Genomic DNA, 24,048 nt, shown 5'->3' with positions numbered 1-24,048 from the left:
TGATTGCATTTATTGTTGCTATAAAATACTACTTAATAAGCAATTATTTAATTGGCTTGCCTCATGATTAGACTCAATCTAAAATGGCTTGCGCAATTGATAACGCTTGGAAAATCCCCCTAAAAGGTCAGTATACCTGGAATCAAATGAACTTTTCAATTCCGTCGTTACTAAGCTAATTCAATACAATTCAATTCAAGCTGGTTGATTTAATCCATAATAAGCAGATTTAAAATAATTCAAATTAACCCGCCAAACGCAACACATCACGTTTGCATAGTGGCGCCATCTAGCGACACTACAGCTACACGTTTCCAACACTGCTCACAGCTGAGAGAAATGTACAGTGACCAATTGCCACATACTGAATATTGGATAGCGCAACGATGCGGAATGTCTGATAAGTTATCGATGTCATCACAGTTATAAATTCATTCCCTGATTATTTTAGATCTGCATCTCTCCTCAACCCACTTATGACTATCTTCTGGCCGCACAGCTGACAGACTTCACGGATCCCGTTCAATATGCACAACAGAGACGAGAAAACCTCAACAGTTTAGAGTGAGACAACAAGAGACAGAGCAAGCAAGCTAGAGAATAGCTCAGAAGACAACTTACTTTTAATACGTGGAATGCTTAGTTCGTTTTGTTAATTCTAATAATACTGTTACCATTAAGCATTTACCTCTTTCAGCACTTATTAATTAATGGCGTTCTAATTTCCAAAACTATCTGAGTTTTACGTTTTCATCATACAGCGCAATTTCGTTAACAATTTCATCAGCTTGTAATGTTTCACAATAATTTGAAATAGTCGATCATCGCGCGCATTTGCGCTATTGCAACAACACTTGTCACTCATCGTTAGTGTGACCATTTCCATTGTATTTTCGATTTTCAGTTTATCGTCGTTTAATGGTTATCTTCAAAATAAGCAAGCGTGTATTTATCAGTCGGGTTTTCTATTTTTAGTGTTTCCATATATTTTTAAATTATTAATTTTATGCATTAAAAGATCTGTTTAGTGAAAAGAAAAGAAACTTCGAGAGCGATTCAAAACTACCCGCCTTTTTATACTCACACAAATGCGGTGTAACCAAACTAATGCATCTCTAGTATATTCTATATGGTATAGTATATTTGCAAGAGTAATCGATTACAAATAATTGACTATCGAATTGCGTTCATCTCTAAAACTAACGAGACCCGCTGACGTGTTTCCAGCAATACAAAATAAAACACGAATCAGTTTCCACCAAAACACACAACATTAATCCATAATTCGTATATATTTACTGAACGACGTCCAACGGGCCATCAAAATAGAAACCATTAGATACAGTGCGACATCAGAGTGACGACTTCCCTGTGGTAATCAACAAATGCAACCAAAAATTGCAGTCATTGAATTGAAAGTTGGCAAATCGCAACCGCAACATTAACGAAATCGAGAGCGACGATAGCGGCACTGGGTGGAGGGAGACAGAAGAGTGGCCACAAAAACAGCAACAAACGAGCTGGAAAGACAGAAACCGCATTACAATAAACTGTAGCCGTGGCCACACACCGAACACACACACGCACGCACATTGAGTGCTTGTGGTCCACGTAGAAGCTGCCCAAGCTACAGACATAGAGAGAGACAGAGCAATTCACAGACACAGCAGCAGAGATGGCGTTGCTAACGATGATTGCCCGTGTCATTGATGGTCTTCCATTGGTTGGCACCATGCAGGACGACGAACAGGTGAGTGAAGCACACGCACACGTAAACACACGCACACAAAGACAGTTAAATGCTTATGTGTATAAACTTTCACTTTTTTGTTTGCTGTTTGTAGAGCGGTCGCAGCATTTTGGACTATCAAAATCAAGCGAAAATGTTGTTTCGAAAGCTGGGTACACACTCGCCGGCCAGAAGCAGCATTGAGACAGGACCATATCTCTTCCAGTGAGTAACCACTAAAAACCATACAAACAAAGAAAATCGCTTAAAGAGTATGTATTTTATATTTCAAAATTGAAATCGACTTCGTACCCCACGATCGACCACCAATCAACTACAACAACAACAGCTATCTAATCGAGAATGATGTTTGCTATTTGGTGATGGTTGATAAAATGTATTCGAAGCGTTTGGCCTTCAACTATCTGGAGGATCTGGCACAGGAGTTTCATACGAACTATGGCAGGCGTGTCAATTCCGTGACACGCCCCTACGCCTTCATTGAGTTTGATGTGTACATACAGAAGGCGAAAAAGCAATTAACCGATCGCAGACGCAACATCAGCAACATCAACACACAGCTGCAGGATGTGCAACGTATTATGGTTCAGAATATCGATGATGTGCTGCAACGTGGCACAGTCTTGGCAGGTGAGTTAAAACACCTTTAAAAAGAGAGTTACCCAAGATTATATGTGATTCCGACTGCATTACAGAGTTGGATACGAAAACACAGAACCTCTCGATGATGTCGCAAAAGTATAAAAAGGATGCCAAATTGCTCAATCGCAAATCGATGTACGTGAAGGCGGCGGCTGTGGGCACCATATTTCTAGTGTTTATATTATACTTCTGGGTTTTGTAATATATACATGTGTGTATGCGTGTATATGCTTTAATATGTGTATGTGCATATGCATATGTATATTTAGTTGCTAGTTGTTAATTGTTAATTGTAATTGGCTTAGCACCAGCAGCAGCAGCAGCGGCGGCGACGATGATGATGATGATAATGATGATATACTTAGTTGATGTTGCTGTTGTTGTTGTTGCTGTTGCTGGCAGTGCCCTGAAAACGTCTGAGACGTGAAGCGGGCGCAGACAGCGGAAAGGCCAAAAGACATTTAAATATTTTATATAGTAATTGTACAACAACAACTGAAGCAACGACAGCAGCAGCAGCAGCAATGAAACCGCTAGTTAATAACATTAACAACACTAAATTGGGGGCAAAACACAACACACGACTTTGACATGCGCCGCGCTTGCTTTCATTTACCTTGCGTTTTGAGTTTTTTTCTTTTACAAATTTTATTTATCATTTAAATATCAGAACAACAACGACAAGATCAACTCCATTAGCCAGCAATAAGAACAGAACGAACCATCACTCTTTGTATTAACGCATTTATGCCTTTGTTAATCTGATTCGATTTGATTTAATTTGTGTTTACATACATCGTAGTATAAGCGGGGAGAACGCGCAGCCTTAGTTTCGAAATTTTGTAAATGAATTGAAAAGTAATAGATGCAAGCAAATGTGTGAATATAAATAATGTAGATTGTATATGCATATGATATGCTGATCATGATATGAATGACTAATGATGGATGCTATGTAACATCAATAAAATACGATTTAGGCAATTTATTTTAAATTATTAAGAATATTAAATCAATTTACATTGTTTTAAAATAAAATATATGGCATATTGTAGATTGAAACCAAACCAATCGCGAGGCTTAACAAAATCGAATTTGGAATACATACGTCGTTAAGTTTTCTGTTCCCCATTCCAAGAGTAACCAGTAAAAATGCGCTTTCTATTTTTTTTTTTTGTAATGATTAATTTTTCCATTATATATTTGTCATTTGAGTGATGATATATTCGCCTATTCCTTGCCATATCCGTATGCAATATATATATGTGTATGCATATTATATATAGTTGGATGCCACCTTTTGGTTTTCGCGATTTTGCATATATAAATTTTTAATATCAAATTTTTTACAATTAGGAAAAAAATGCGCCGGTATCATTTACACAGTTTATATAATTCTTGTATAATTTCCTTCTGTTAAATATATATATATATATATTAATTTATGTGTGTTTATACTACACTATATATATATATATACGTGTGTCTAAATTGCTTTAACAAAATTGATTAAAAAAAAAAACATATTCGAAAGCGAAACATTTCGTGAAATATACAGTAAAAATGGCCAATCGACAGGGAGCATATTTTTATTTTCCTTATATTTTTTTTGTTTGTTTTAAATTTATCTTTTTCGTTTCTTTAGATAAATGATAAATGACTGAGTAAAACATTTGTTGTAATGCGAATACAGTATGTGTGCTTGATTTTGGTTTTTTTTACTTAGAATTTTAATTTTGTTTTTTTTTTTGTTTTGGAGCTAGCACTTTCGTATGTCGTACTTTGGAAAAAATTGTTTTGTTATTCCTATAAATTTAAATATATATCATTTAATTGTTGTTGCTTGATTTTCCTTTTTTTTTTGTATACATCACAAATAAATTGTATATATGTATATTTGGTTTGAATTTCTTTGTTTTTCGTTTTTGTTTTTCTTGTATATCAATTGCAATTGCTATATTCGATTAAATTTGTTATGTTTCACTAGAAGCTCTGGCTGTGATCGGTTGGCTATTTATTACGTTTACACAAATCATTATCATTATCATTATTAGTTTGGTTTTCAGCGAACGAACGAACAGAGTCTAGACACTTTGAGACAATTCAAAATACATTTTAAAAGGTGAAATTATTGTGAATATTTTTGCTTTCGAAAACATGTGTGTGTGTGTTGATCTTCTGCTCTCTATGTGAAATAATAAAAGCAGAAACCATAATTATTTCCTAAATTTATATGTATGTATATATCTCTCTCTATATATATTAGTATAGTACTAGTTATTTTGTCATTAAAAAAAAAAAAAAAATATTTAAAAAAAAAAAGATATTCCTATTGCCTGCGCATGAAAAATGTTGTACAAAATATTTTGTTTTAATTCTTCTCATGACTAACCCTAATGTTATTAAGCATTTCCTTTTTTTTTTTGTTTAGTTTGGCTTCTTGGTTTCTTGATTTCGTAATATTGGTTTTTCTTTTTGTTTGTCTTCTACATTCAAAAGGCAGTTTTTGAGCATGGAGGGACAATGTGAGATTCATGACGAAGCAGATAGATAGATAGTTTTCTTTTTTCCTTTTTTGTTTGTTTGTGTTTGTTTCGTTTAGCTAGGAGAGAGTGTTTAAGAAAAGATTTGTACAAAAAATAAAGTGAAAAAAAACATATATAGTTAGTATATAGTATAGTAGATGTAACTGTACGCCTAAAATCTGTTTTTTGTCTGCAGAGTGGTATGTATATCTATAGGAAAATACACATACTTTGAATATAATAATAAATGTACCTAACACGTTGCGGTACTTCTTAGAGCTATTCAAAAAAAAATTAATGGTGTTTACAATAGTACAATACAATATACGTTATATATGTATATATGTTATGTGTGTTTAAGCTTGTCTGTGAGTACCAATAATTAGCTTAGCTTAGGAAAGAACTTGTTGTTGTTATAGTGTTGAGTAGCGCGTAAAGTTTGTCACTAGCGATCGTGGCATACCTTACGGCATACGTTGGCTTAAACCCTAAACTGATGCAGTGTTATTATAGTATATGCTATAAGTGCTTCTTTGTATATGTATGGGTCTCATGTATATATGTATGTGTATGTTCGTTTATGCATATGTAATTCCTCCTGTACACTTTGTTGATGATGATCCCGATGCTCACTTGATGCGCTGATGATCGGGCGTGCTCTTGAGTATATCCGGCTGATGCGGATGCGCCACCTGATGATGGTGATGATGATGATGCGTGCTCTGCGAATTCAGCGTACCCTGATGACTGCCACCGCCACCGCCACCTCCAGCTGCACCGCCATGATGTGAGCTGCTCAGCGTATGCGAATGCGTCGAGTTGAGCGTGTGTGTGGCATGCGAGTTGAGCGTGTTGTGCGCCGTTGTCGTCGCATTCGTGGAGAAGCCAGTGATGCTGCTTGCCGCTCCCACAGCAGTCAAACCGGCAATGCCCCCGCCACCGCCACCCGCTGGCCGCTGTGAGGTGCGCAACGAGCGATGCGATCCGTTGCGTGTCAGCGAATTCATTTGCGGTGTTCCCGGCACCGTGTGACCCAAGGCATTCATGTAGTCGGCAATCAGGAGCGTTATTTCCAGTATCTTCGGTTTGCTCATCGCAAACAGCAGCTTCTGCTCACAGCCGCCGGCCAGCGTGCCATCGTCATGCGACACGACCAGCATAAAGTCATCCTGGCAGCCGCCAAACGTCATCACAGTGCTGTAGGGATAACGTGCCACCGGCGCCATCGTTGACAGCTCGAGCACATTGAGCGCATCCTCTGCCACAGCCAACCAGGCGACCGGGGAACCGGCAGCAGCGTGTGGCTCGCATTGACGTGGCTTGGCCTGGAAGAGGCAGGCACCAAAGTAGGGCCACTTGCGACAGCAGGTCAAATAGATGCGCACACAGTCGAGGGTGGAGCGACCCTTGAGCAGCGTCCACTTCGAGATGAGCAGCTCCTGCACATCCTTCAGCTGCTCGGCACCGAGCGCATCGCGATACCGATACGGATAGAATTTGTCCAGTGCCTTCAAGCCCACATCACGTGACTTCTCATGCGAATAGTCGCCCATATCGATTTGGGACATCAGGGATGCCAACTCCAGTGCCAATTCACGGGAGAGTGGGAAGCGACCCTGAACAATCTGCGCGTTCGTCTGATAGCACAACAGCAGACGCTCCTTGTCCGTCTCGCATTTGATGGTGTGCTTCCAGTAGAGACGATTCTTGTAGCTCAGCTGTATGACGCGTGAGTTCTCGAATTTGCCGGAACCCTTTTCACGCAGCGCCGTTTCCCACTTGCTGATCACATCACAGAGCTTGGCCAGGGGTTCCAGATAGTGTTCCAGATCCTTTTCGATGGGATCGTCGCTGAACAGGCAAAATCCATTCGTTGCATCGCGTGTGCCCAGCTCCTGAGCCAACGTCGATTGGAACTCCTCAATCGTTGTGGAGCCATCGAAAGACACCACCTTGGGAAAGCATTGATGACAAGGTAAGCAAGGAATTCAGCAAGTGGTAGTTCAGCAGTGTTCAGTGTAGTAGCTTACCTGGTATGTGGTGTTCATCATGTGCACGGGTATCGCATGAGGCAGCGAGTGATGATATGGATTCTTCAGCAATATCGATAGCACCTCCATGCGCGACGGTTTCGTTTCGCGTCCCCCATTCTTGAGGGTTCTCTCCAGAGCTCGCTCACAGTATGCGGCATATTTGCCCGTCTCCGTTTTGGTATCCGCATTGCGGGACAAATGCAACTTGAGATACCAGAGCAGGCGACTCGATTTGGGGACGAACAGCGAGACGGCGAGGGCGAGTAATTGCCAGCCCTGGACAAAGCTGTAAGCGGGCGGATTGGACTTGCAGTCAATGATGGGCGTTGATACGGGCGCCTGTTAGAAATAAGAGTTTCTTGGTTAAGCATTTAAGGAGTAAAGGTTTTTCTTTAAGGTTTTAAGGCAACACTACGTTTCAATTTTTTGTCTACGAGAACTGAAAGCAAACTTGTACACAGAGGACACACTGACAAAAGTAACGTAAATCGGTAATTATTAATCGTTAATGGTGTTTAGATTAGACAATAGCAATTTCCCCTCATACCTGTATCGATGTGGGCGAACTGCCGTTGGCTTGAGCTTGTCCAGCCTGTTGGGTATCACAGGTGAACAGGCTTTGGGTGGCGCACAATAGTAGTTGCTGTAAATTTCATTGGTTTCGTTGGTTGGTTGGTTGGTTGTCGTCAGTAGTTCAGTGTTGCAAAACGTTTAGGGTTACGGTTACAGTTACGTTTTGCGGTGTTCGGTTAACGGTTTTTTTGTTGGTTATCGGTATTGGTTTTGATTTCGATACACATACAAACGAAACGCAAAACGTAATGAAACACAATAGAATAGAATAGAATAGAAGAAGAAAAGCCAAAAAACATTTGCTGATCAATTTGAGCTCACGTTCAATTTTCACTTTCTATATATTTATGTTTTGTTTTCTTTTGTTATTTTTTATCGTGTGTATTTTACATCTATACAAAAGTCGTATGCTTTTGTTTGTTTGGTTTGTTTGTTTTGTTGAAGAAGCGCAATTAGCAAACGAGGAAACGAGTTAACTTTCAAGTATAATGCGAAACATTCAAAGCCATTTAATACAAAATGATGAGTGAAAGCAGCAACAAACTATGCTCAAAACAGAACAACAACCGAAACTAAACTGGGCAAACCATAAACAAGTCGAGAGAACTCTAGAGAGACAACAACGTTGAACAACATTAATGCGTTCTCAGCACACAGCAAACGTGATTAGAAGTTTCGTAATTAGTTATGATATTTGGTTGATGCTCTCAACTTTTGTTATCACGTTAAATGTGCAGCGCATGAACGTAGTTTAGTTGTATGTGAATGTGTTCTATGTGTGTGATACACTGAGAGTAAAAGTATAGTTTATAGTTTTGCAGCAGCGTTTTTGTGATTTGTTTTTTTGCTGCTTTGTGACTTGTGGTGACGTAGAGCCTCTTGAATTGGTATATTGATACTACAAACTATTTCTCTATTTGCTAAATTATGTTTGCATTAAGATATCTAAAATTGGGAATAATATCACACTAATTTGATAAAGCTTGTGATATGTTCAGTTCGTATTGATTTCAGATATAATCTTGAAATAATGGCTAAAATGTTTAACCTTTTTTTTCACATTTTTTTTTTTTTTAATGAAAATTGTATTCGTATTTAAACACCCTGTTTAGACCAAGTGCATCTTCTTCAATGATGCGGTTCTATGATGCAAGTGTTTACATTAAAGTTGCATCACGCGAACAGCTGTTTGGTGGTGCAAAAGTAAACCAACTTTTGCAGGAAGAAGAAGAATATCAAAGTTAATAAAACCAAATGAGCCAAAATTAAACAATTAAATAAATTATGCGACTCTGCGGGCACTTTCAAAGTATAAGTTTACATAAATTGTATTTATTATTTATAAGTTGACTACTTATTTCCGTTTAGCATCATATTAAGGCATATCGCTTCACAAGAATCATATTCCTGTATAAAGTGATCTAATTGATCGACATCTTCTTATGCCTCTGTCGATTTCCTTTTAATTTGTCGGCATATTTAGGTTTTTTTTTTTTAAATTTGAAAAAAGTTTGAGATAATTTGAAAGCGGCTAAAATTTGTATGTGGAGATGGATTGCCGCATCATCAATTATGTAGCTCCATTAGTCGTCCCTCTCTAACAACCAGGTGCTTATGGAATAATGTGGCGAAAGATTCTACTTAACGGAAATTTTCAATGATGCAGCCCAGTGTAAACAGGGTATTACCTATAATAAATATTTCTACCATTGATATTTTCTTTTTAATTCTAATAAGGATTGTAGTATGGTATGAATAACTTGTAGTTATCTAATTGTTTTTGAGTTCTCTTCTAAATTTATAAGAATGGGAATGGAGAACTTGTGAATAATTTGTTTAAAGGCAAATATTATATATTGTCTCTAAAGTCATTACAACCCTCATATCCTATCCTAAGACATATGAGGGACCTCTACGTGGCTCTGTGGGATGATCTATGGGTGTTTGCAGGCGCGTTTTGTTGTACGATAGTATGTATTGTATGTATGTATGTAAGTGAGTTCCTTGTGATGTAGAGTATAGTTTTGTATGTTTGTAGTACTATACTTGTGTGTATGTATGTAAGTATTGGCAAGTTTGTGGGTGTGTGAAATTTACAGCAAATACTTTATACAATGATAACGAATCAACAATAAGATTATATCAAAGAAAGAAATATGTAGATATTTATGTAGATATATTCATAGTATATATTATATGTATATACATTGAGAATGTAGGCATGTTTGCTTATAAAGAGTATATACACATAGATTAACGAGCAGTTTCATCAGATATAGCTGGTGTATTGTTCTTGAAAGCTAATGCACGAATACTTATGTATATAATGTATGTGTATACGGCTAATAATGCGCCTTGTATAAATAGATTTATACGTATATAGTAGATTGCATATGTGTATGACAGTTATGGGGGAAATTCATTGTCTGTTCCACTACTATACTTAAAACAAGTCAGAGAAAAAAGAAATCAAGTTAGGATTAGTAGACAACAAACACATGCATAGAGGAGTATTAAGATCTTAATTTGTGATAAGTATAAGAGTATTTATGTTGGTATGAGAGTATATCTTAAACATTATATTGTGTGATTATAAAGCGTTCGTAAGCTTTTAATTTGAAGCAAAGCTTTTGTTGTGATCAAAGCAAATGCACATGATAAGCAATAAATGCAATTAATCTCGAATCAAAAATGATAACATAATATAGTACGATACCCATATTCAGTTATAGGAAACATTTATTTAGCTAGTATCGGTTGAAGTAGCTAAAGGTCAGCTCAAAGTCTAATAAAGTGAGCTTTTCTTTTGATCTCAATTGAAATTCGCACATGAAATGCATAGATCATGAGAGAGACAGAGATAGATAGAGAGCTACTGATGACGGAGAGAGAGAGATAGATACATAGAGAGAGTTGTGGATTCGAGCGGAATCCAATTTGCTAGACATGTAGTTAGTATTTTTGGGATTAGTACGGGGAAATCATAACGAAACAAAAAAAAAAAACATTAAACAACTCTATTAAAAGGGGGAAAGGGTTTCAACTAAAAGAACTTTTGAATGATAAGAAGCTTTGCAACTGAAAAACTTACGCGCGTTTGCTTGCCCAGTTTCTTGTTTACCTGGACACCGACACTTAGTTTCTGGCCCATATGTCGGGAGGTTTGCTTGATCAGTATGCAGATCATTTCGGTTTGCAGCTCCGGCATGTCCAGACAGTGTTGCAAAGCATTCTGGGCGAGCACCACATGATAATCGATTCCCGGCTGATTGACAGCGACCGACATGAACAGCTGAATGCTCTATAAAGATCAAATTCAAAGCGATACGATTAGTTAAGGAAGAACTTCAGATAACTTTTATAGTTAATATGCAAACGAATATGTTATATAAAAAGAACAACTTAAGATAACTTGAAATGTAATAGAACATTCAAAGAGTTTAAATAAATCTTATTCAGTACTATAATATTTGAAAGCCAACTTAAGATAGGTTTGCAATCATTAATGGTTAACAGCTGAATGTTCTATAATGATCGAATTCAAAGTCATAAGATTAGTTGACAAACCCCTGAAGAACTTCAGATAGGTTTTTTTAATTATTATGCAAACAAATCTATGATATAAGAAGAACAATTTAAGATATTTTGAAGCGTAAGTTTTAAGATACGTTTTTAAATAATATAATGCTTAATAAACAACTTAAGATACAATACAAAATCTAGGTTTACGATCATATATTACATTTAAGGAACAAACTAAGAAAAGTTTCGAATCAATCAAGCAATTAAATATAACATTAAAAGATCAACATGAGATAGGTTTCAAATTAATGCTATGATACCATAATTTAGTTTCAGATCAAATGAAAATCGCTGTGAGGTCAACTTAATATCTTACCTTGAAGAGTTTAATGGCCTCTGGCTGCATGGACTCGGTGTGCATGGAGGACAAGGGCGCTGCGATGGTATCTTTGGTGTGTAGCAGTATGGGATGGCGCCAAAGCACGCAGTCTACAAGAAAAAAAGAGAGAGTATGACATTGAAGGACCTTCCGGAACCGAGAGAGATCTTTTTTGGGACTCACTTGGATCGCCGTCGGTCTCCATGAGCTTTTGCACCAGCTGTTCGTATTGTGTGCCCGCACTCGGTCCGCCGCCGGATACAACGGTCAGATGATAGAGCCAATTGTCACGCTCCGGTTTGCCGGATAGTATCAGATACGTGGGACCCTGGTGTGCCGGATAGATGGCGACCGTGAGACGTGCTTGATCCTGGGCGGCATCTTCGCGTTCCTCCGAATCGGAGTCGGACACATGTTCCACCTCCTCGACACGCGCATCGCGCATGTTGATCTGTCCCAATGGATTCTATAAAAAAGAAGACAGTGGTTGATATAGTGGTAAAGCGAAGTAAAGAAATATTGAGTTCGACTTACGGTTTCTGCCGGTGCCTTGAAGTAGAGGAACATTTTGCCGAGCAGAACACACCAACACTTCTTGGCGTGGCCGTTCTTCACCTTGGTCACCCAGCCCTGCACCGTGGGCTTCTGATCATCGCGACTGAGCAGCAACTTTGTCGCATTCCGACGCTGCACATTCTGCAGCACACGTATCCAATCATCCATCGTAGCGTGCGAATCGGCTGTCAGATAGTAGACCTTCTTGCCCGTATCGATCTCAAATGTGGAGGCGCCCTCGGCGCGACTAATGCGACAGGCTTCGTCCAGCTGGATTTGACCCTGCGGCTTACGCTGCACATCGTGCTGACTCTTCCAGTAATTGAGGCTGCCGTTCTTTAGAACAAACCAGCGTTTGCGCCACGTCTTCAGCTTGCCACCCAGCTTGGCCAGGTGTCCCATCTAAGGAGAAGGAATTGAATGGGCAGCAATATAGTTATTTCATTTAATTTTTACTACTTATTTGCTAATCGAAATTCCCTTCAATTGACCAACTGACTGACTAAACTGTGAGCTCGCAACCGAAATGGTAAGACCTAGAAGGCTGCATTCATTAGTTAGCAATTTATCCACAACATAAAATGTGTTTAACTGACTGATTGAATAACTAACAAATCCTAAACGGTAGATTTATTGCCTATATACATATGCTTATCGCAATTCCTTTAAATTGACAAACTAGCTGACTAAATGATGATTCAAACTGGTAAGAGCTAGAAGGCTGCATTCAAAAGTTATCAGTTCATCGCAGTTTTTGTGCATTGACTAACTAACTGATTGACTAAACTGTCAACGTAAATCCTAAATGGTAGATGCAAGAAGGCTGAAATTTGTACAGCACATTTCTTAACTAGAGTTTTGTGAGCAAACTTAAAATGAAATTTTTAGTGCAATACGTATTACTTATCGCATCACCATTCAATTGACTGACCTCTTGAAATATCGACTCACATTCTAAATGGTAAGAGCTAGAGGGCTGGCATTTTTATGCTAAAATTATTAGTTAGGGATTTATCGACAACTTAAAAAGTGATTATTTGTCGTATTAGCTTAACTTTACTGACTGACTCGATGTGGTAAGAGCTAGAGAGCTGCAACTTGTACGCAACATTTACTAATTAGTGGTTTAAAGATCACTTAATTTTTTTAACTGACTGAATAATTCCCTGATTAATAGTACAATATAAATGGTTAGAGGTAGAAGCGTGTCATTGTTTCATAAGATTGCGTTTAATAAAGAAAAGTGTTAGTCAAAATGCAGAATGCGAAGAGAAAAAAAACTGTGGATTTTAAATCTCGATTTAAGATGTTTTCGATCCTAAAAACAAAAATCTTTAGGTTGAAAAATCTTAATCTTGTGTAAGATCTTTTCGATCTTAAGAAAACAAGATTTTTTCTTTCTGTGTATCGTTGTCATATGGCTATAACCAAAGCGTTACAATAAGTGTAGGTAGTATTACCTTCTCGAGGGACTCGAGCTTCTTGCTGGGCGAATCGACGTAGGATTGACGCATGAGCAGCGATGGCATCGAGGCGTCCATGCACGTTGACTCGGAGACGGCATCGGGGGGCAGGGCGTAGTCGTCGGAGAGGCCTGATTCAAAGGAAAGATCTGAAATTACTGTGCCACGCATGTGGGGACTCACGCGCAGTTGCGTCAGCTGCGCGCCAGTGGGCGTGGTCATGGGTATGGTAATGGGCGTGGGCGTGAGCGTTGTCGTGGCATGTAGGCGTGGCAGCGTGCTCTGTACATGTTGCACGGACACCAACGGTGGCGCCTGAGCGTGTGGCAACGTGTGATGATGCTGATAGTGATGGTGATGTGCTTGTTGTTGGTGTTGTTGTTGTTGTTGTTGTTGTTGTTGTTGTTGTTGGTGTAAAGTTGGTGTGGTGCGTGTTGTCATTGTTGTGAGTACTGTTAGGCGGATGTGGGATGTGGTTAATGAAGGCGATGTTTGGGTTAATAATGGTAATCGGAGGTGGAATCAAATATGATGGCGGTCGGTTATCACGACAACAAGGGCGAGACGAAGGGCGATGGAAATGCAACCCGTTTGTATTAGAATCGTTTGTTAGAATACGCTTTGAAAATTAGTTGTATTTAGTTTGACAGAAAGCCAAAGAGCCAGGCAAATACGGTTTGCTAAAGGAGTCAAGGATTTAACTAGAGTAGATGAGGAATTTCTATAATTACTTCAAGGAAAATTCAGGAGAATAGCAATTGCATGAAGCAACAAAAAAAGAAAGGAAGAATTATGGAAGATGTTTAAAATAAGAAAAGAAGTATAATAAAAATGTATATAATTGTTATCAATGGAATGCAGGATGATATTTTAAGAATAAGTTCCAAAAGAATAACATTTGAAAACTGAATTTTGAAATATTTGAATAATACAATTATACAGTATTTAAAATTGAATAGAAACAGGGGAATACTTTAAAAAAAAAAAATAAAAATCAAAGAAAAATGTAAGAAAAAGTTACAATATTTCTTGATTATAAAAGAAAATATTAATTTAATGTAAATGGGATATTTATTGCTAATAGAAATTTGAAGAAAATATCACATTTCAATATAAAATATAAGTGCAATATTTCTGAAAGAAAAATCTGAAAAATCATTTTCAAATTTCATGAGAATTCCCAATTTGAATTTGTGGAAATAATAAATAAATAATTGTAGAAAATATAAGATTTAAATAAGAAATAAAAATGAAATATTTCTGGACTAAAATCGTATAAATTTTTAAGTGGGGAATTTCGGAAATATGAGAATTCCCAATTTGAAATTGTGGAAAATAATAAATAAAGTTAGAAATAGGATATTTATCGGAGAAATACGACAAGAAATAGGAATAGATGCATAAAGAAAGGATATAAGCAGGCGATCAAAGAGTTAGTTGGGATTACAGAGTTAGTTAGTTAGTTGATTAGTAGTTGGTAATTGTTGGATGTTGGTTAGTTGGTTTGGTTTAGTTAGTTGGTTCGTGCTGTGTGTGGTGCTAAGCTGTAAGCTGTTCGCTTTCAGGCTACGAGTCGGGGCTACGAGACAAGCAGGAGGCGGAGAGTTTCACTGAGACTACGGGTCGTATACGTACCACGCGCTTTGGCATTCTTGGGACTCTCGGAGCCGCTGCGCTTGGCGGGACTCAAGCTCGACGAGGTCTTCAGACTCTTCGAGGGACTCGAAGCGCTGCCGGATGTGGAGGTCTCCGTGTTGTCCGTGCTGGAGGAATTGTGCGAATTGTGGGTGAGCATGACGGCATGATCCTCGCCATCGCTCGAATCATCGCTGGAGTCGCCGGTGAAGGGCATCGAGCGTATCTGCGAGGCACGCCCCTTCACTGTGGCATAGACGGGCACAGAGATATCACAGAAGCCGCCGCTGGCGGTTTGTTGTTGCCTCGTCGGTGGCTGCGGCGTTCCCGGTGTCCCGCTGCTGCCCAGCGTGCCGCTGTTTCCCCCGCCACCACCACCCTCATGATGACCATGACCATGTCCATGACCATGGGCACGTCCACGTCCATTGGACAAGGTCAGACTGTGCTGCTCCTGCTGCTGCACATCCGGTGTGGCATGGCTGTGTTCATTGCTGTCCGCCGTGCTGCTGTTGCCATGTCCATTGCCAGCTGCGGCTGTGCCTGCGAGGCCATCGTTGGCCACCTGATAGATTTTGGCCTCCCAGCTGGGAAAGCGATGCAAGGGCGGCGTGGGGGGACGAGGCACGCCCAGTTCGCTGGTCGTCGTTGTGGTGGTGCTCGAGTTGCCGCCGCTGGCCATCAAGGCGGGATTATTCTTCATCCACGCGGGCAACTTCTCACACGATGGCGTATAGATCTCGGCATAATCGTGCGCCGTATCCGTGTCGGAACTATCCGGACGCGCTGCTGTCGATTGCGCCGCCTTGCTGGAGATGCTGGAGAGTGGGGCCAACGTCAGGCCGTCGACTGCGGCCACCAGATTGCGTTCCAATTCCTGGGGCTCCATCGAGAGATTGCGTCGATGCTGATGATGCGGATACGAGCTGGTCAACGGGCGACTGATAATCTCCTGGGGATCAAGACTCTCGCTGCGTCTGCGTGTCTCCGGGGTGCTGGCAAAGTCCTGCACATCCAAGCTGAGACTGTTGCGCACGGGTCCGACGATGCTGTGTCGCTGCGATTGATTGGCAATGTGATTCTTGAGCAGCTCCAGCTGCTGGTTGCACTTGATGTTCTGTTCGCGCAGCAATTGATTCTGCTCCTCGAGATCGCGCAGCTTGTTGTTCACCCACTCCTTGATCTTGGCAGCTTTGGCCTCAATCTGGCGTGCGTCATGCAAACGCAGCTGACGTTGCTCCTCCACCTGGATTTCCAATGAGCTGATTGTCTTCTCCGCCGCGTCCGATGTCGTTGACGAGGATGTGGCACTTGTGCCGCTTGTGGCAAGTGCTGCGCTCAATGCAGCTGCTGCTGCAACTGCCTGTTGCTGCTGTTGCTGCTGTTGTTGTTGTTGTTGTTGTTGCTGGTGGATGGGCGAACTCGTTGCCGTGCTTTGCTGCGAGTGCTGACTATGCTGTTGTTGTTGCTGTTGTTGTTGTTGCTGTTGTTGTGCTTGGGGCTTTGGCCATTCACTCAGCCGCTGCTCCATAGCACGCACCTGTAAGTAGAGCAAACAAAACACAATCGAGTTAACTAACTTTGCTTCTTCTGTTTTTTTTTCATTCTTTAGCGCAATTCAATTACATTTACACTAAGCTCCCCAAGGATTAAATTGATGCCCACGCTTTGTGTGCTTGCCACAGAGCGTTCAATCGTGCAACAACTAATCTACTTCAGCAGCAAGGGAAGCGGCAGCAAATGGAAGGAGTCAGAGTCTGGACTTTAATTTCTATTCGGTTTTTATTGTGCGCATATTTGTAATAATTAGGAACTCAATTTGGCGCTTTTAAATTCACTTTTAAAATAGGGTTTTCACAATTTTTTTAATATGTAGTTAAATACTACCCCATTGTTATTTTTTAAATTCGCTTTTTAAGTAATTGTTGAAGATTTTTCTAAACATTTTAAACACTACTTGGCAGACTTTGTAGATGAGAGTTGAAATGTTGAAACACACAGTACATTCTAATTGTAAAATTATGTTAATATCAAGCTGGCTTCATCCAATAGTTCATGTAAATAAAGCGAACTTCAAAATCATACAAAATATTATAATATTTAGTACAAGTTGCCAACTCTCTAACAAAAGTTTCCAAAGTTGTGCTTTACTTTTTTTACATTTCTTGGCAGACTTTATCAAATTGATTTTATCTGCTGAAATTGCTATCCAATAGTATAATGATAAAATAATTCGTTGAATCTAATAGTTTCTCTAAATACAAACGACTTAAAAGGCATTTAAAATAATGATTGAAATAGTAAAAGTGTGGTGCTTGCTGGCAAATGATTTTCAAAGAACACAAAATGGACTTTTCTAAGAAAAATTCAATGAAATACAATCAATTTTTCAATCTTAGAACTTCCTTTCTTAAATTCAACTAGAATTGCCTGAGAAGTAATACTGGGTTCGACTGTGAGATACCTTTAACCGTTTTCAATAAACCCATCATCCACAAATAACATATACTCCTTAACAAAACAACCAAAACGTTTTTTTGTCATACAAAAATATTTCTTTAAAAATTTTCATCAACTAAATTGTTAGGAACCATAAATACTACTAGTGTTATTGTATGTACAGAAAATCGACTTGTGGGGGCGGAAGTGGGCGTGTTAAAACTTTGAAACACTTGACCTGCGTGCAAATATAACAAGTGATGTTGAAACAAAGTATATCTATATATCTTACAGTCTCTGAGAGTTAGGTGTTCATACAGACGGACAGACAGACGGCCGTTGATAAATCATATACCATGTATTCTTTATGAAGACTGAGGTGTATAAATACAATTGTTTTAATGCTCTTATACTTTCGTTAAATGACGAATTAAATTCAGAATATAGAAGTCTGCAATCATCATGAATATATAATTAGTTAAAGCGTTAATTTCAATGCAAGCGAAGAGGCAAGCAATCAGACTCAAGTGCGCAAAAAGAGGAAAAAGAGTATGTAAATGATGAGGCGCAATGGCGCAAAAAAGTTGTGTAATTAAACGCAACCATTTGGGATAGCAAGCATTTAACACACGGCTTAGTCGCTGAACACAGAGAGAGAGAGAGAGAGAGAGAGAGAGAGAGAGAGAGAGAGAGAGAGAGGCGAAAGGAAGATAGGCGAATGGCATGCGAAGAATGTGGAAATGTGCTCTGCACAGGATTCTCACATTTTTATGGGCAGCCAACAATTTGCAAGTAATGCGAAAGACAGACGAAGACAAAGCTGATGTGGCGGAACACACAAAGGATGGTGGCGAGGTGCAGAATGTGGCAAGAAATAAGTTCATTTGGCACGCCAAGTTGCCAAGTGTTGTCAAGTTGCCCTCGAGACTGGTCACAGGAAACCAAACTGACAACTAAACCAAACCCGGAAGCATTCTGAGCGCCACACTTGCAACATGCTCCTCTTCCTCGCTTCCTCTTCCTCTAGCTGCTGCTGTCTACACCTATTGCATTATTAGTTTTGCCACTTTGGATTGTCTGACAATGCAAATGGGTCAATTGTCCAATGTTCGATGTGTGTGTGTGTGTGTGTGTGTGTGTGTGTGTGGAGAGATTGCAGGTCGTGGAACCCGAGACTCGACTCCGCCTTTGCCGTTGCCGTTGCCGTTGCCACATCATGTTGCGCACACAACTCAACAACTCAAGCTCAGCTGCAGAGTGAAGCGGAATGTTAAAAATAAATAGACTGCCAAAAATAACAACGAGAACGTCAGGTTATTGGACGCGACCGACGCATATAAAATGCCAAAGTTTATGCTTGCTCCTCTGACACGAACAGAAGCTCCTCAAACACACACACATAGACACATGCAATCCTTACACACACACACAGAGGGAGATACACACTGACAACGCCTCAATAACCGCCGACAGTTATAAGCCCGAGAATAAACAGAGTTATGGTCATGCAAAACAACAAAAAATATACTGTATATACATATATAGTATAAAATATGGATACCAACCATCGTCGTTGGTTGTCGGTTGTCGGTTGATGACACCGCGCCATATGCGTTTAAATCAAACAAAGGGAAAATGTAATCAAACTTGCCCCAAAGGCACCTTTCTAGCTATCGCTTTCCAACATAATTATATTTATTTAAATTAGAAAAGCTGCACTTAACAAGAGTTTACATTCGATTTTAAATCGATTGGTTTAAATATAATTGAAAGAGACTTTTATTTCCTTTTAATCAGACAAATATAATAACTAGAACTGACTAAAATATAACTAGAAGAACTAAAAAAAACACTTTATTTATATAATTAAAACTAGCAGTTTTGATCAGTAATTGAAACTATAATGGAATAATAAATATACCTCAAAAATGTACTAAAATATATTGAAAACTATATTTGGTATATCAATATTTTACAACATTCAAAATATACGATAGAGCACATAATATATAATGCAATTTTTATAAACTGCAATTTTTGTCTGATCGAAACCAAATTTTTAGGAATCTTAAATACTGTAGTTATTAATGTATGTACCAAAAAGCGCATCTCTAGCTTGAAAATTACACGTGATATTCATTTTTTGTCGATTTGTGGGGACAGAAGTGGGCGTGGTAAAATTTGAAACAAACTTGATATGCGTACAAATATTACAAGTGCTGTCAAGAAAATATTATAGCGCTATCTCTTATAGTCTTTGAGATCTAGGGTATCATACGGACGGACGGACAGACAGACAGACGGATGTTGATCAAGAATATATATATTTTATAGGGTTGAAAGTGCTTCCTATTGCCTAGCAGATACATTTCTTGCTCGCTCAAAGTTATGATAAGGGTATAAAAATCCAGATTAAGAGTGTAACTATTTTTATTAAAAAATAACCCCAAACAATTCACCTAAGTAGAAATTCCTTAATATTTTGAAATTACTTGTTGCATGAGCATGTTTTTGAAATACCATCACAATAATAAAGTAATGCTATAAAAAAAATTTTAATTTATCTTTTTTCTTTATTCTATAATTTAGTGAAATATATCTTAGGTTTGAAAAGTTTTATTAAAAGAATTGAGAGAACATATTTTCTTTATTAATTTCTTTCCTAAAAGATTTCTTAATACTTGCAAGTTTTACTATTTTAATTCCCTTTTTGTGAGCAACTCTTTAAATGCAGTTTTATGCCCCGAAACGTAAGCAGTTGATTTCATAATTTAACGTGCAACATTTTAAGTTAATCTGGGCTAAAATATGTTACCACGTTGTGGCCTGAAAAGTCTATAAAAAGCTTAAGTGCGATGGAATGCGGAGAGAGGCGAGGAATGTGGAAAGTGGAAAAGTCTGGCAAAAGTCAAAGCATTTACAGCGACACTTTTGCAACGGCAAAAAGTATGCAACTTTGTGTGGCATGCAGCTGTTGTGTGGCAGACAGGCAGCCAGGCAGCCAGGCAGAGGCTAAGCTGGGCAGCGTGAATCAAGGCATTAAATACGCCCAAGTAGTTTCTTTCGGTTTCAAGTTTCTGGCCAAAAACTTGGGCCATAAAATTTGATGTCTCCATCCCGCCCCTTAAAAAAGAGAAAAATAAAAAATAAAACGAAGGGAACATTTAACAAAAGTTGTGCAACGTTTTGTTTTCATGTTGTTCGTTTTGAAGATGCCAACAAATGGGGATATCTAATGTTTAAAGTTTAGTTTAACATATGAAGGGGATAACAAGGGAGGGAGGGAATTGGGGTTAAAGTTTAGCATTTGTTTGGAATCCTTTTTGGATATAGTAGAATGCATTTAGGCGTATGCGAAAAACTTGTTTGTGCTTTGTGACAAAGAACAAATAGGAATTGAAACTTTGGGGCAAACACAGTTGACTTTATCTGTGTGCTGCCACAAGCTGTCGTGCCGTGGCTTGTGGCAACCACAACAACAACAACAACAGCAACAGCAACCACATGAAATGTCAGTCAGATATATTAGTATAAATCTGCCGAGCTGCCAACCAAAAGTAAATCCGGCAATTTTCGCCATTTGATTGGATTTGAATTGGAATTAAAGTCGCGTCTTATTGCCTCCTGAGCTCATAAAGAGCCCAAGACTTGGGTCTTTAGAAATAGAAATAGAATAGAAGTTGAAGTTGAAGTGGGGGCAAGTTGCGCTTTACGGCTGAACGCAGCTGCAACTGTCAAGCGTAAAAAGGAAACAATTCGATTTTTTATTGCGGAACGACATTTTTATTGCTGACTGCATCGAAGGCAAAATGTGAATGTGAAATGGAAATGGAAAATGGAAAATGCGAACGAAGTTTTCTCTGCATTTCTTTTTGCAGACTGGCCTCATCGTCTGGCACTTAACATAAATCTAGCTGCTTCTGTCTGTGTTGCATGCCACTTGCATTAACTGTAAGCCCAAGAATCCTACACAATAATTTGCCCCAACGCACAATCCGATTATGCCCCAAAGCAAGATAGCGATGAGTGAGTTATGCATGAATGCAAAAAAATTTTTGAATTTGAATTTGAAATTTGTGAATGCGACGCAGAGACACAAAGTTTGCAAGCATTTGGATGCACATAATAAATAATCATTTTCTTCCAGAGGGAATCAAATTTGTTTTTGGCAACAAACTTTTCTCCATCCTTTGGCTCGTGCTCTGGCGAAGCATGAATCCTGCTTTTTTATGACTAAATGAGCAGACGCAATTAAGTTGGTCTGCAAGGGTTGAAAGAGTGAGGAATGCGATGGAGAAGGGGGAAGGGGGGGGCAGCCACCCAGCAGATGACTAACTATTGCTAAGCCGACTGGCTGCCAAGAGCAGCAATAAAGCAAAGAGAACAACAGAAACAGAGAGAGAGAGAGAGAAATGAGTGGCGAGCCATAGAATGGCCATTTGCGGTGACTCAGTACTGTATGCGTGTGTTTGTGTGCTTGTGTGCGTGGCTGTCACAGATGATTAATAAGTTTGTAATGGCTACTAATGCGACCGCTAGATGGCGCTACGCACACCACTTGCACACAAAAGAAACTCGCGCCACATAAAAGAAACCAACACAACAGAATGCGAGGGCATAAATTATGCAATTAAGCTGATTGAGTTATGCACCACGAACGCCAGGTGGCGCTCTGTGCGTAACAAGCATAAATAATAATGCCGGACAGCAGCAGAACTTTTAATCCTGCAAAAGAAAAAACTACAAAAAAAAGTTTCTGCCATTTAATCAAATTAGTTTTTGTGCGTAATAATTTAGATCGCCTGTTAGTTGAATAAATTCTTTTTGCAATTTATTATGTATGTGCCCATTTATTGTGGGCATTATAAAAACAGATTTCTCAAAGGAAAAGATTTATACTTAGTTAAGTCATTGCATAATTAGGAAAAGATGAAGAAGAATATGATTCTGTATAGAAACATATTGTTTGATCTTCAAGAAAACAATTTAGGTTTTATTTAGTTATCTTTAAGTTATTAAATAGTTGATAATTAAATAGGTAGGTAAATATAATATTTAAGTGTTTATTGTTAGTTGTATGATATATTTCCTATAATATTTATAATATTATATAATGGTATTTACTAATTGCCAATTAGGTTATTCAAGTTATTTAACTATATATTTGGTTTATTGAATAGTTATGAGAGGGAATAAGTTTTTGCGATAATTCAATTTGATTATTTTACGACCAAGCTTTTGCGGGTCTGTTTTATGGAGTTACTTAAAGAAATAATCTCTCAGCGTTCATAAATTGTCAATTAAATATTTTCTGTATGCTTTCTTTCTGGGGACAATATTGTTTCATTTATTTACAATGTAAGCATTTATGTTACAAGTAAGAAAGCTACCCTTTTGAAATAAAATCATATACAAAAAATATACCAATTTAATATACCGAAAAATACTAAAATATACCAAAGACTTTATTTTGTATATCGATGTAGTGCATTCAAAATATACCGCAAAGTACTAAACATACATTCTTTATTACCGAAAATACTCTTTTGAAATAAAATCATATACAAAAAAATATACCAATTTAATATACCGAAAAATACTAAAATATACCAAAGACTTTATTTTGTATATCGATATAGTGCATTCAAAATATACCGTAAAATACTAAACATACATACTTTTTTTTTACCGAAAATACTCTTTTGAAATAAAATCATATACAAAAAATATACCAATTTAATATACCGAAAAATACTAAAATATACCAAAGACTTTATTTTGTATATCGATGTAGTGCATTCAAAATATACCGCAAAGTACTAAACATACATTCTTTATTACCGAAAATACTCTTTTGAAATAAAATCATATACAAAAAAATATACCAATTTAATATACCGAAAAATACTAAAATATACCAAAGACTTTATTTTGTATATCGATGTAGTACATTCAAAATATACCGCAAAATACTAAACATACATTCTTTATTACCGAAAATACTCTTTTGAAATTGAATCATATACAAAAAATATACCAATTTAATATACCGAAAAATACTAAAATATACCAAAGACTTTATTTTGTATATCGATGTAATGCATTCAAAATATACCGCAAAATACTAAACATACATTCTTTATTACCGAAAATACTCTTTTGAAATTAAATCATATACAAAAAATATACAAATTTAATATACCGAAAAATACTAAAATATACCAAAGACTTTATTTTGTATATCGATGTAGTACATTCAAAATATACCGAAAAATACTAAACATACATACTTTTTTTTACCAAAAATACTAAAATATACCAAAAACTATATTTGGTATATCGATGAACATATACATGTACATACTTTTCTTGTATTCATTAAAATGCTCAAGATTTTCGCATTTTTTTGCTATCTACTTTATCTGCTTGACTTTCTTTATTGAACACCCTTCAGTAGAAGACGATTATCCTTTGGAATTTCTACCTCTGCAAGGTAATTCATTAAGAAGCAAATCCCTTTTTCACTCTTTTG

The 24,048-nt window shown here is 37.9% G+C and overlaps 2 protein-coding genes across 13 annotated transcripts in view; one reads left to right on the top strand and one right to left on the bottom strand.

The window, feature by feature from the left end:
• Nucleotides 1–1,041: 1,041 nt before the first annotated feature.
• Nucleotides 1,042–3,380, top strand: LOC132796961 (vesicle-trafficking protein SEC22b-B). Its single transcript, XM_060808345.1, has 4 exons — nucleotides 1,042–1,750; nucleotides 1,845–1,954; nucleotides 2,079–2,380; nucleotides 2,446–3,380. Exons 1-4 carry the CDS (start codon nucleotides 1,676–1,678, stop codon nucleotides 2,592–2,594), a joined length of 636 nt encoding a protein of 211 aa, XP_060664328.1. The 5' UTR covers nucleotides 1,042–1,675; the 3' UTR covers nucleotides 2,595–3,380.
• An 859-nt stretch (nucleotides 3,381–4,239) lies between these two features.
• The window catches only part of LOC132796958 (uncharacterized protein CG43867), a 176,308-nt gene continuing 156,499 nt past the window's right edge, over nucleotides 4,240–24,048 (bottom strand). For 4 of the 12 annotated variants that reach the window (XM_060808331.1, XM_060808335.1, XM_060808342.1 and 1 more), the window contains 9 exons: nucleotides 15,078–16,617; nucleotides 13,440–13,894; nucleotides 11,959–12,381; nucleotides 11,608–11,890; nucleotides 11,422–11,534; nucleotides 10,615–10,824; nucleotides 7,498–7,593; nucleotides 6,948–7,289; nucleotides 4,240–6,869 (listed from right to left, as the gene is read on the bottom strand). In XM_060808331.1, coding sequence (XP_060664314.1) covers nucleotides 5,547–6,869; nucleotides 6,948–7,289; nucleotides 7,498–7,593; nucleotides 10,615–10,824; nucleotides 11,422–11,534; nucleotides 11,608–11,890; nucleotides 11,959–12,381; nucleotides 13,440–13,894; nucleotides 15,078–16,617 — 4,785 coding nt within the window. In that variant the 3' untranslated portion in view covers nucleotides 4,240–5,546. The remainder of the gene's footprint in view (nucleotides 6,870–6,947; nucleotides 7,290–7,497; nucleotides 7,594–10,614; nucleotides 10,825–11,421; nucleotides 11,535–11,607; nucleotides 11,891–11,958; nucleotides 12,382–13,439; nucleotides 13,895–15,077; nucleotides 16,618–24,048) is intronic. The other 8 variants (XM_060808338.1, XM_060808340.1, XM_060808332.1 and 5 more) reach the window with 7 other exon arrangements.

This window comes from Drosophila nasuta, chromosome X, assembly GCF_023558535.2.
Source record: "Drosophila nasuta strain 15112-1781.00 chromosome X, ASM2355853v1, whole genome shotgun sequence".
Taxonomy (NCBI): Eukaryota; Metazoa; Arthropoda; class Insecta; order Diptera; family Drosophilidae; genus Drosophila; species Drosophila nasuta.
The sequence above is the reverse complement of the archived record's forward strand: the minus strand, read 5'-3'. Positions and strand labels throughout refer to the sequence as shown.